Source organism: Bombina bombina, chromosome 2, assembly GCF_027579735.1.
Source record: "Bombina bombina isolate aBomBom1 chromosome 2, aBomBom1.pri, whole genome shotgun sequence".
NCBI lineage: Eukaryota > Metazoa > Chordata > Amphibia > Anura > Bombinatoridae > Bombina > Bombina bombina.
The window spans coordinates 920,079,329-920,093,350 of NC_069500.1; the positions used below are offsets into that span (position 1 = coordinate 920,079,329).

Consider the following 14,022-nt stretch of genomic DNA (forward strand, 5'->3'; position numbering starts at 1 on the left):
TAATAACCTCTATCATTTAAAAGTGATAAATAAATTAATACCCAAGGCTTAAAGAACATACATCCTCCCTTGGTTTACAAAAAAATTTAAATAACTTTATTTACAATTCATTTGGAACAACTGTAGCATTACATGCACATGGACATTACTTGCAAACAATTCATAGCACACACAAAATTGTATTAAAAAATCCCTTTTTATCATAGAGTTGTATGGCTGTTAATAGGTTAGATTTTTTTTCTTTATCATAAACAAACTGTATATTAGTCTTTGAATACTGTGCACACATTTGATTTAATGTATTTAAGCTATATTATTCAAATCAAGTCTTTTTGAATACCATTGTTATTGGAGTTTTTTTCTAGGTCTTCCATTATCAAATCTTGGTCACTTGTTAGGGGCTTTCGTTTATCTGATACCTTTTCCTCATGACTTTGCCTTACAAATGCTGAGTCTTGTTGCCCTTGGTTATGGGAAGTTGCTGGCAAAATAGCATTACCCTGTGCTCGGTGGGAATAAATTGATCTTTTTTCCATTTCCTCTGAGCACAACTGAAGTTTAAAGGCAGCTTGAAAACCTTGGCGGAAGTTCTCATTGAAAAATCCATATATAATAGGGTTGATACTGCTATTGAAAAAAGCTAACCAGTGTGCAAAAGGGTATATATAAATATTAATTAGCTGGTACTGGCTATGGGACAAGTTGGCATAGTCAGATAACATCATTAGGGTCCACAAAGGTAGCCAAGACAGGATAAACAGCAATGCAATGATAATAAGCATTTTAATAACTTTCTGCTTCCTACGGGAAACTGCATGTCTTTGTTGATGATTTTTACCTTCCACATTTAATTCACTCTTAAACAAAGTAAAACCAATTCTGGCATACATAATCACAATAAGTGAAAGGGGGGCAAGGTAAATATTAGCAAAGAGTACAGTTGTGTACATTTTTCTCATCTCTTGATTAGGCCAATCCTCTCGACACCAATAAATAGGATTTGTTTGATTGCCGTTACCAAGAATTACTCTGAAATGAGAATCTTCTTTTACATGAGACATTACTGCAGTTGGGCACATTATAGCAATTGCTAACACCCAGATGACAGCTATAATTACAACAGCTGTGGATATAGTGAGCTTTTGCTTGAAGGGGTAAACAATGCATCGAAACCTGAAACAAACAAAAAATACAAATAGGTAAATTTATTGTAGAAGATTTTCTGTCCGTTACTGTTTAAATGTTAGAGACAGTAAAGTCAAAATTTATTTTTCATAATTCACATAGAGCATGCAATTTTAAACAACTTTTCAATTTACTTTTATTATCTAATTGCTTTGTTCCCTTGGTATCCTTTGTTGAAAGGTATATGTAAGATACGCTCAGGCGCACCAATGAACTGCTGGAAGCAATCTGCTGCACATATATACCTCTTGAAATTGGCTCATCTAATGTGTTCAGCTAGTTCCCAGTACTGCATTGCTGCTCCTTCAATAAAGGATACCAAGAGAATTAAGAAAAATTGACAAAAGAAGTACACTGGACAGTTGTTTAAAATTTTATGCCATATCTGAATCATGAAAGAAATATTCATGAAACCCAAAATATTTAAGATAATATGGCTACTTGAGCCATTATTTGTATTATTTTAAAAGATGATACATCAAGTTTTAAGAAAAAAATGCCATTATTTTCATACAGAAATGTAATAGATATATTTAAAGGGACATAGATCTTAAAGGACCAGTAAATACAGTAGTTTGCATAATCAACAAATGCATGATAAAAACTCAATCCAGTAACACGGAAACATAAGTTAAGAAACAGCGGTCTTCAGACTTAACTCCTTAACTCGTCCGCCACCTCTGTGGCAGCAGATCGCAATCATCCCAATCGGATACCTCCTGCTAGCGAATCTGCAGGGGGCGGTATTGCACAAGCATTTCATGTGACAGCCAGCAGCCAATCACAAATGTATTTACGTATATTCTGTGAATTCTTGCACATGCTCAATAGGAGCTGGTGACTTGGAAAGTTGTTTAAAATTGTGTGCTCTATCTGAATCATTAAAGTTTAATTTTGACTTAGTGTCCCTTTAAAATTAGCATATTTTATTATTTTTTAAAAACTTTCCAACTTATTTTTATCATCAAACCTTTTTATTTTGGTATTGTTTTTTGCAACTTAGGTAGGCTCCTTAGTACGCATGTATATGTATAACATTGTTACAAAGGTTGTTGAAAACACAGCTGTGATATAACGTTAAAATATGTGCATGGTCTAGAGCCTACCACAGTATCATCTCATGGAAAGGAGCTTAGATTAAACAAGCAATACCTAAAGAAAGAAGTCAATTTGATAACAGAAGAACATTTGATTTTTTTTTTTTATTGTACAATTGTTTTAAACCAGTACAGTTTATTTATTATTTTTTTTACTTTTATATCTCTATAGTTTATATAAAAATATTTAAAGGGACAGTAAAAACCTTGTGAATACATTAAGACATTTCTGTTGTCTTGCTTTAGAATAGCCAAACAGCCAAGTCTAAATGTATTTAAAAAAAATTAACACATTGTTTACTACAGTTTGCCAATAGCCAAACTCCACCCACCATATGCCTTTTTGGAGGAGCCAATCTAGGCTTTAGCAGGCAGACAGCAAGGCTAGCCACTGTTATAATGTTAGTATTAATGACATTGTTTTTCAGTTGTTATTTGTTAAAGGCAGTTAAGGAGAGATATGCAACAGGGTTAGCCTTGAGAAGTCAGCAGGGTGCATTTCAAGTCCTGAGAATAAGGAAACCCACAATTTTCAGAACTAAAAATGGTGCAAAATAAATAATAAAATTATATTGCAAAGCTGTTTCATTATGCATAGTTAAACATTTTAGATAGAATACCTAGGTAGGCTTAGGAGCAGCAAAGCACTACTGGGAGCTGGCTGCTGATATGCACGTGTCTGGAGCACTATATGGCAGCAAGAATGTTATCCATGTGCAAGAGCAATAGATGGCAGAACTATTTCCTGCCATGTAGTGCTCCAGACACCTACCTAGGTATCTCTTCAACAAAGAATACCATAGGAACAGAGTGAATTTGATAATAGAAGTAAAATGGAAACATTTTTATAATTGTAAGATCTGACTTTATCACAAAAGAAAATCTTTGGGTTTCCTATCCCTTTAAGGAGACGGCGTATGACCTGGTAAGCCTTCCTCCTTTGTATTAGACTGAAAAACCTATTGCCGATTTAATATGAGTGTTGCAACCTTTTAGATCTAAACAAAACCCAATACTCCCAGATTTAGCTAAACAGATTTGTTTTTCTATCACAAAGTCACTTGTAATTTTCAGCTGTGTTGGGTCAGTGTTGAAAATTCTTAAAGAGACAGTCTAGTCAAAAATAAACTTTCATGATTCAGGTGGGGTATGTGATTTTAAACAACTTTCCATTGCACTGTTATGATCAATTGTGCTTTGTTCTCTTGGTATTCTTAGTTGAAAGCTAAATCGAGGAAGGCTCATATGCTAATTTCTTAGCCCTTGAAGGCCACCTATTATCTGAATACATTTTGATAGCAGTGTGCTCACGCCAGTGAAGTTACCTAGGAGTCAGCACTGATTAGCTAAAATGCAAGTCTGAAAAAAAGAACTGAAATAAGGGGGCAGGCTGCAGAGCCTAAGATACAAGGTTATCACAGAGGTAAAAAGTATATTAATATAACCGTGTTGGTTATGGGAAACTGGGGAATGGGTAATAAAGGGATTATCTATCTTTTTAAACAATAACGATTCTGGTGTATACTGTCCCTTTAATCATATAGCTGTAGCCACCTGAAGTATTACGTTGGATTAATACAATTTGGAATGAGCTGATAACTTTTTTGTGAGTAATGTCAAGTGCTGGAATTTCTCACATCAATGCTGAGAAAAATTATGAGAAAGAGGCACATATACCCCTCTACACCAGCAACAAAGATGTTTAAAAACTTGGCGCTGAAGTTGTCATTTATAAGCTTTTTAAAATGTTAAATATTCAAATATCATTTAAACAGCTGTATGTATTGCTTCTGTGTACAATGTAGAATCATAAAACTTGGCACATTGCAAATACCATATGCACAGCTGTGTAAAGATCATTTAGTTAAATAGGTTTATTTGGAGTCTTTCCTAATTTAAAAAGCGGCCAAAATCTTAGAACTACACTATTTAATTCTGTAAGACTACCGATGCCAAAATGATGCTTCTGGAATTGGGCTCCATAGCTTTTTTTCTAATATAATTTTAACAAAAAAGGATAATATTGGAGTATAGCACTCTTTATTTTGAAATCAAATGTTATATATGGGTTTTAGTTCTGCATTTTGATCAGAATAATCTTTATATTATTTTTCTGATTATATTACATTTCCATTTTGAAGCATAAAGGAGAATATTTGGCAACTTATTCAGAAATGTGGACTGATATACATATAGGACTGCCACCTTGGCCAGTTTTTACCTAGACACTTATGAGTTATGCATACTGCAGGTTAAGCAAGGTGGAACATGTATTATGCCTCTGGAGAGAGAGCACATGAATAGTGCTGATGAACAGCACAATACAAGTTCCTCCCTGCACACCCTGCAGCATGTGTAACTCATAAGTGTACACTAGGAAAACAGCGGAGGTGACAACACATACAAGTGTGTTTTAGTAATAGTATATCTTGAAATACAGGAACAAAACAGAAATAATATGTTTAACCCCTTAATGACCACAACACTTTTCCATTTTCTGTCCGTTTGGGACCAAGGCTATTTTTAAATTTTTGCGGTGTTTGTGTTTATCTGTAATTTTCCTCTTACTCATTTACTGTACCTACACATATTATATACCGTTTTTCTCGCCATTAAATGGAATTTCTAAAGATACCATTATTTTGATCATATCTTATAATTTACTATAAAAAAAATTATAAAATATGAGGAACAATGGAAAAAAACACACTTTTTCTAACTTTGACCCCCAAAATCTGTTACATATCTACAACCACCAAAAAACACCCATGCTAAATAGTTTCTAAATTTTGTCCTGAGTTTAGAAATACCCAATGTTTACATGTTCTTTGCTTTTTTTGCAAGTTATAGGGCCATAAATACAAGTAGCACTTTGCTATTTCCAAACTATTTTTTTTTTTTTTTTTTTTTTTTTTTTTAGAACCAGAAATTTATTGTAGCTTATAGACTGTTCAAATTGACCTATCACCAATATACAAATCTGAAAAGTTATATCCATAGCGGCTACATACAGCATCAGAAAGTTTATAACTCTTTAACGACTGACTTTTATGTTGCATTTGATTAGTCTAAATACAGCAGCTACAGCGATATTAAAATGGAAGGACTGTTCTACACATCAACATGAACACAGAACAACTGTCAAACATAAGTTAAAATTCCCCAGGTTACGCAAAAGCTAGCGGTTAAGAGTTATCACATTGTCACTTGAGTCGTTAAAACCATTTCCCCAATTGCTTAAAAATCTAAAAATGTACATTTATGAGAAACAAACAAAAAAAGCCCTAAATAGTTGGTCTGCAGCTTTCCACCTCCCGTGCATGATAGTGCGCCTACGCACTTGCTTTTTCCCACTAAAGCAAAGACAACACACAATTCCTATGCATAATATTGTGGTCCTACAATACCATTTCCAATATATTCTCACATTGCCATTCCAAATGTTGCTTTTAACTTTTTTTTTTTTTACCATCACTGTCCAACATTCTTATCGTTTTTAAACAAAATATTTAAACCACTGAATTCTGGCTACAAACTTTTCTAAACAAAATCAGACTAATAATGTCCATTTTATTGACGCTTTCACTTACCTGACAGAAAAAACAACCTGACAAACGTTGAATAAAGCTGGGTAAGACAGTGGCATCCGTCGAACCCGCTATTAGGAGTCTTTCTTACGCTCTGTACAATGTCTAACATTAACCTCTCTATTCATAGGTAAGAATTTAAAATTAAGTTATGCTGGCTATGGTGTTCAGAAAGAACATTGAACCAAAAACTTTATCAATCTTGTGGTAAAGGGACAATCCAGACAGGCGTTTACAGGAAACTCAATAAAGCACACTGTATACCCAGTGCTTACTTGTGTACAGCATATTTACAGCTGAACAAATCCATCAGTTTCAATCGCATACAAGCCACAAATGGCTTTTACATTTCTTTAGGTCGGCAGCTACAAACAGGAAAGCATTCCTGGAACACAACATCACTTGTTTCACAAGATCATTTTAGCACAATTTACAGTAGGGAAGAAAATATAATAAAATAAAAGTTAAAATGTAAACAAAATCCCAACTCACGTGTAAAAAGCAGTTATTTCACCAATAACTGCATGAAAGGTGAGAGGAGGGAGGAAGGATACTAAAATCGGATATGGATTCCATCCATGCTTTCCTCTTCAGTACATTAAACGTACCCATTTGTCGGCTGGACGATAGACGTACCCATATTTATATCTGCCTGCTCTGCAAATCATTTTTACTCAGTTAACCCCTTTTACACCAGTGGCGTATTACCACACTGCTGTTTATTGCAATAAAGAGGCGCATTTAAATCCAATAAAGATTTGGGGCACTGTTTTAACAGAGCTTAAACACCACCTCACTGCTGGCATAACAACATTACGACTCAGTGCTTCAATTTCACATCATGTTGATAATAAAAAAACTGGGCAGTAAAGGTGTTAAGTTACCTTTCCGCAATACCTTGCATGAAGTTATCTCAATCACTATGAAAGACTGCAGACCTCTGCCAGCCTCGGAGACCACCTCACTGAGGCTGCACAAGATACTGGCACTACTGCCAACATATATTCCAACTAAGCCCCCATTTACACCACTAAAATGGACATAATTACATGTATCCCAACATATTTACAGAAAATATTAAAAAGTTAGTTAATCTTCTAAATAACATTTCCACTCTGCTGTCTGAGAGACTTGTAACATAATTTACAAGTGACCCATCTGATGGCCAGCTATGGTCAGCACAGTCTAGCCCCTCAGACAGGCAAGTGGATTCCTCTGTAGCTCTTGCCAACATTTTTTTTTACATGCACTAAGCTGGGAAAAAACAAAACCATAGAATCTCCAGTCTGTGTATAGTCCCTGTGCCCCTGCCCACAGTAACGCTTGCATCTTGCAGAAGAGAAACAAGGAATGAGAAACAAAGTCCAGATGTGGCTGTGTTCTGCATCACACGAAGCAGCAGAGAGAACGAGGAAGAAAAGTTCAGGATGAATCAAAACAATGTATTACATGACCCAGTTACTAGCGAGAGGGGCACAGATAATTCCTTGTGTCTGGTTGGAACATGTGCTGGACAGGTCTGGAATGACTTTTTACATGGTGATTCTACAGGAGGAGGAGTGTGCTGTGGTGACTGTGTGGCGCTGGGAGACAGCAAATCAGTAGGTAAGGGTTGAGTCATCCCATTCTAGTTGCTGCTGCCGGATCACGTTCTGCTGGTCCTCTTCTTGTGCTCCGTCCTCTTCCTCACTGCTCTCAGATTCAGCACTGGTGATGTCATCTTCCTCAACATCTTCACTTTCCTCATCTTCCTCCTCCTCTTCCTCTTCTTCCTCACTGCTGTGCTGGTCCTCATAAGTCTCCATAGGATTCACTGTGATGGTTAAAGCAGAATCATCCCAGTCCATCTCATTCTCCTTTCCTCTTTCCTGGTCCCCAATAGTGCGCTGGTGGGCAGCACGAATACGGAATACTCCAAGTATTATCATGAACACCAGAAAGCTGACACAGACCACTATAACGATGATGGCTGCACTGGGGACAACAGATGTTGGGTGCGGGTTAGCCAGGTTGTGTCCAGACAAATCAGCAAATGAGTGATGTATGGGGTGGATAAACTGTGGCTGAGCCATTGCGTGGTTTGGAGCCTCGGGTGGGTTAGCGGTGTGGATGACATTAACCTCCACTTGAAACTATTTTTTTTTAAAAATTAGCGCTAGTTACATTAGAACACTAATATCTTTCAGGAATCCCTGAATATCCCTTGACATGTATATATTTTTTTTAGTAGACATCCCAAAGTATTTATCTAGGCCAATTTTGGTATATTTCATACCACCATTTCACCGCCAAATGCGATCAAATACAAAAAATCGTTCACTTTTTCACAAATTTTTTCACAAACTTTCGGTTTCTCACTGAAATTATTTACAAACAGCTTGTGCAGCTATGGCATAAATGGTTGTAAATTCTTCTCTGGGATCCCCTTTGTTCAGAAATAGCAGACATATATGGCTTTGGCGTTGCTTTTTGGTAATTAGAAGGCAGCTAAATGCTGCTGTGCCTCACACGTGTATTATGGCTAGCAGTGAAGGGGTTAATTAGGGAGTTTGTAGGGAGCTTGCAGGGTTAAAAACAAACAAACACTTTGAAAAGCGCCAAACTCATATATCCTTAGAATGCTGCTGTATAAGTAAAATGTTGAAAATATTTCAAAACAGAAAAGCGAATGTAAAATGTATATAAATACCAACAATATTGAAACATGCAATACAGTTAAACAAGAATAAATAATAAGGGAAGCCTTCCTACTTTATTGCAGGTAGTGTCTCTTTGGATGCCTGTGTAGCAATGTCCAAGTGAAAAAGCAGTGTCTCTATTTCTTATGCAGCTCCTTTTAAATCACTGGTGTGATGGCGATGAAATAGAAGCTAAAAGCTAAAAAAAGAAAAACATGGAGCGCAAAAAAGAAAACAAAGAAAAGATCATTGTGCAGTAAATCAGGATAAAAATGACAATTTAATAATGACAAAAAACAAACTCACAAACAAACCCTCAAACAATATGAGGTATGTGACAGCGTGTTGTATAGATGTTACTATACGATCTCACAATATACTTTTTTCTCCCTCCTGGCTAACTTGGCTGTGACCATTCAGTCTCAGTGTGTCTCACAGGAAGTCAGGATACAGGGTCTTAGTTACAGTCCTTCAAGCAGTCCTTCAAGCAAGATTTCCAACTGTGATTTCCCTCATACGGTAGGTAAATCCGTATAGCCGGCAACAGATACTCCTAACCTTAGGGATCACAGCGTAACTCAGCGTGTGCGTGTGGGCGTGGCCTTACGCGTTTCGCGGGACTCCTCCCGCTTCGTCAGAGGCTTATGCCCACTCCTCCTTGTGTTCCCCTTTTTAAGCTGTGGCTCCCATAGTCAATAGTGTAATTCAGTAATTCCACAATCTGTCACATTTGCCTATGAACGGGAGTACAATGTTTGCTCTACATATGCTGTCATTTAGCAATGTCCATTGTCTGTAGAAATTTGGTTACTTATTAAAGCAAACATTACCTGCTTATATCTAAACATAGATTCATTTGTGTACAGACACATAAAAATGCTACAATGGTAAACTCACAAAAGGATTATATAATAACACTTCATACATACATAGATAAATTTAGTGGATACTCAAATATAATGCTATCAATCTGACCTTTAATAAATAAATAAATAGATAAAGATATATGTAAAAATATAATTTAAATATAGGTTAAAATTTTAAAATATTTTAAGAAATTTTAAAATATACATCCACTGCTATTTTAATTGCTAGAACCTGATACACTACCGTTTTAATAAAATACATTATCTTAGTATTATTATTAAAAAAAATTCCATTGTTCAGAGACATGTTTATTTCATAGATTATAAAGAGGCTTCCAACAAATTAATTCCTCATAGTGGATTAATGTACATATCCACTATTCTTCTATAAATGCTGCTATATCAATATCTCTATTGAGACCCACTGGTTCCATAGTTCCCAATTTGTGGATCCAGTAGGTCTCACGTTGCCTGAGTTTGAGTAACTTATTCCCCCCCCCCCCCCCTAATTTTATTTTTAACACATTCAATAGCTCTAATGCTTAGCCCTGTCCTATCTTTATTATGTGCTTCAGAAAAATGTTTTTATCTATATGTTCACAACAAGTACAACCTGCTCTTCCGCATCTATAGAAGCCACAGGATGCTTTGTTTAGCCAATTCATCTCTGTTCCTACTTTCAACATACTGGGACTGATGCGATTCCTAAGGTTGTGAACATATAGATAAAAATAATAAAAATTTTGGAGAAGAAGGAAATGAATTTGCATTTAAAATCAAAGATCTAATGAATTGCAGAACCAAATATGTAGTGTATATGTTGAAATGTCCGTGTAATAGGCTTTACATAGGACATACTAAACGCCCCGTGAAGATAAGGTTTAGTGAACATTTGAGGAACATAGAAAAAGGGCTGATGACACATGGGTTGTCGGCACATTTTTCTGAAGCACATAATAAAGATAGGACAGGGCTAAGCATTAGAGCTATTGAATGTGTTAAAAATAAAATTAGGGGGGGGAATAAGTTACTCAAACTCAGGCAACGTGAGACCTACTGGATCCACAAATTGGGAACTATGGAACCAGTGGGTCTCAATAGAGATATTGATCTAGCAGCATTTATAGAAGAATAGTGGATATGTACATTAATCCACTATGAGGAATTAATTTGTTGGAAGCCTCTTTATAATCTATGAAATAAACATGTCTTTGAACAATGGAATTTTTTTAATAATAATACTAAGATAATTTTATTAAAACGGTAGTGTATCAGTTTCTAGCAATTAAAATAGCAGTGGATGTATATTTTAAAATTTCTTAAAATATTTTACAATTTTAACCTATATTTAAATTATATTTTTACATATATCTTTATCTATTTATTTATTAAAGGTCAGATTGTTAGCATTATATTTGAGTATCCACTAAATTTATCTATGTATGTATGTATGAAGTGTTATTATATAATCCTTTTGTGAGTTTACCATTGTAGCATTTTTATGTGTCTGTACACAAATGAATCTATGTTTAGATATAAGCAGGTAATGTTTGCTTTAATAAGTAACCAAATTTCTACAGACAATGGACATTGCTAATTGACAGCATATGTAGAGCAAACATTGTACTCCCGTGCATTGGCAAATGTGACAGATTGTGGAATTACTGAATTACACTATTGACTATGGGAGCCACAGCTTAAAAAGGGGAACACAAGGAGGAGTGGGCATAAGCCTCTGATGAAGCGGGAGGAGTCCCGCGAAACGCGTAAGGCCACGCCCACACGCACACGCTGAGTTACGCTGTGATCCCTAAGGTTAGGAGTATCTGTTGCCGGCTATACGGATTTACCTACCGTATGAGGGAAATCACAGTTGGAAATCTTGCTTGAAGGACTACTTGAAGGACTGTAACTAAGACCCTGTATCCTGACTTCCTGTGAGACACACTGAGACTGAACGGTCACAGCCAAGTTAGCCAGGAGAGAGAAAAAAGGATATTGTGAGATCGTATAGTAACATCTATACAACACGCTGTCACATACCTCATATTGTTTGAGGGTTTGTTTGTGAGTTTGTTTTTTTTCATTATTAAATTGTCATTTTTATCCTGATTTACTGCACAATGATCTTTTCTTTGTTTTCTTTTTTGCGCTCCAGGTTTTTCTTTTTTTAGCTTGCAGGGTTAATTTTAGCTTTAATGTAGTGTAGTAGACAACCCCAAGTATTGATCTAGGCCAACTTTGGTATATTTCATGCCACCATTTCACCGCCAAATGCGATCAAATTAAAAAAAAAACGTTAAATTTTTCACAATTTTAGGTTTCTCACTGAAATCATTTACAAACAGCTTGTGTAATCATGGCACAAATGGTTGTAAATGCTTCTCTGGGATCCCCTTTGTTCAGAAATAGCAGACATATATGACTTTGGCATTGCTTTCTGGTAATTAGAAGGCAGCTAAATACTGCTGTGCCTCACACATGTATTATGGCTAGCAGTGAAGGGGTTAATTAGGGAGTTTGTAGGGAGCTTGCAGGGTTAATTTTAGCTTAAGTGTAGAGATCAGCCTCCCACCTGACACATCCCACCCCCTGATCCCTCCCAAACAGCTCCCTTCCCTCCCCCACCCCACAATTGTCCCCGCCATCTTAAGTACTGGCAGAAAGTCTGCCAGTACTAAAATAAAAGGGTTTTTTTTTTAATTTTTTTTTTACATATGCTACTGTGTAGGCTCCCCCCCTTAGCCCCCAACCTCCCTGATCCCCCCCCAAAACCGCTCTCTAACCCTCCCCCTCTGCCTTATTGGGGGCCATCTTGGGTACTGGCAGCTGTCTGCCAGTACCCAGTTTGCAAAAAAAATATGTTTTTTTTTTAATTTTTTGGCCGTTTTTTCTGTAGTGTAAATCCCCCCCCCCCACACACAGACCAACCCCCACCACCTAACTGATGTGTTTTTTAAAAAAAAATAATTTGTTTATTTTTCTACCCTTTTCAACACTTTTTTTCTGTAGTGTAGCGGTTCTCACCCGCTTCCTCCCCGTGCATGCGCCCGCCCCCCCCGTGCACGTGCGCGCATCCGTGTGCGCCCCCAGACATCCCCGCCCACGATCCCGCCCCCCTCCAGATCAGAAGGGCCATCGATGGCCGCCACCCGCCTCCCATGCCGGCTCCCACCCATCAATGAACAGAGCCACCGATCTCCGGTGCAGAGAGGGCCACAGAGTGGCTCTCTCTGCACCGGATGGCTGAAAAATGTTATTGCAGGATGCCTCGATATCGAGGCATCCTGCAATAACCGGAAAGCAGCTGGAAGTGATCAGGATCGCTTCCAGCTGCTTTCTAGACTGAGGACGTGCAGGGTACGTCCTCAGGCATTAACTGCCTTTTTTTTGAGGACGTACCCTGCACGTCCTTGGTCGTTAAGGGGTTAAAGGGACACTGAACCCAATTTTTTTTCTTTCATGATTCGGATAGAGCGTGCAATTTTAAGCAACTTTCTAATTTACTTCTATTATCAATTTTTCTTCGTTCTCTTGATATCTTTATTTGAAAAAGAAGGAATCTATGCTAAAGAGTCAGCAAATTGTTGGTTCAGGACCATGGGCAGCACTTGTTTATTGGTGCTGCACAATCAGCAAGGACAACCCAGGTTGTTCACCAAAAATGGGCCGGCATCTAAACTTACATTCTTGCTTTACAAATAAACATACCAAGAGAATATAGAAAACTTAATAATAGGAGTTAATTAGAATGTTGCTTAAAATTGCATGCTCTATCTGAATCACGAAAGAAAAATTGTGGGTTCAGTGTCCCTTTAAGGTGTTCTGGCAAAGTAAATAGGTACCCTAAAAGGGACTAGAAATTCAATATCAAATTAAAATACTAACTTTTATAGGTTTAAGTTAAGGGAATAGTGTACTCAGTGAACTCAGACAAGCATCCGATCAAATGTCTTTAAATTTAAAGCTGATTCAATAACACCCTTTAAAAAAGAGTTGTGCTCTCCCAATCTTCACTGTCAAGTTAATTTAATCTGCTTTTTGTTTACACAGCTTTCCTGTAGCCAAAACCTATAGCTTTTCTAGGAACTATGGGCAAGGTTACATATGCGGCGTCACCCGCAAAAGCTAGCGTTTTTTACGCGGTTTTGGTATCACATATACGGCGCATATATATCTCACCCATCGCCCGCAATTTTTACTCCCATAAGCTAACATAGAACCGCGTCGCAAATCGGTATCACATATTCAGGGCAAGGACTTACGCGGTGATGGAGAAATTTTACTCCATTTTCACCTCGCCACACATAGGCAGGCGCAACAAGCCTTACGCTGAAAATGCAGGCATTCCCGTATCTGCCTGAAAATATTAACTAACACCTAACATTAAATATGGCATCCCTTGTATTCCTATTGGCTGATTTGATTCTTAAAATTCAAATCAGCCAATAAGATGAAAGCTACTGAAATCCTATTGGATGTTAAAATCAGCCAATAAAATTTCAGTAGCTTTCATCGTATTGGCTGATTTGAATGTGAAGAATCAAATCAGCCAATAGGAATGCAAGCAACGCCATATTTAAACGCATACCTTGAATTCACTATTCAG

General features: G+C 37.0%; 1 protein-coding gene across 1 annotated transcript in view; it reads right to left on the bottom strand.

Annotated features, from left to right (window-relative positions):
* Positions 1-240: 240 nt before the first annotated feature.
* NPFFR2 (neuropeptide FF receptor 2) overlaps positions 241-14,022 on the bottom strand; it is a 206,227-nt gene continuing 192,445 nt past the window's right edge. The window contains exon 3 of the mRNA XM_053703331.1: positions 241-1,173. Coding sequence (XP_053559306.1) covers positions 318-1,173 — 856 coding nt within the window. The 3' untranslated portion in view covers positions 241-317. The remainder of the gene's footprint in view (positions 1,174-14,022) is intronic.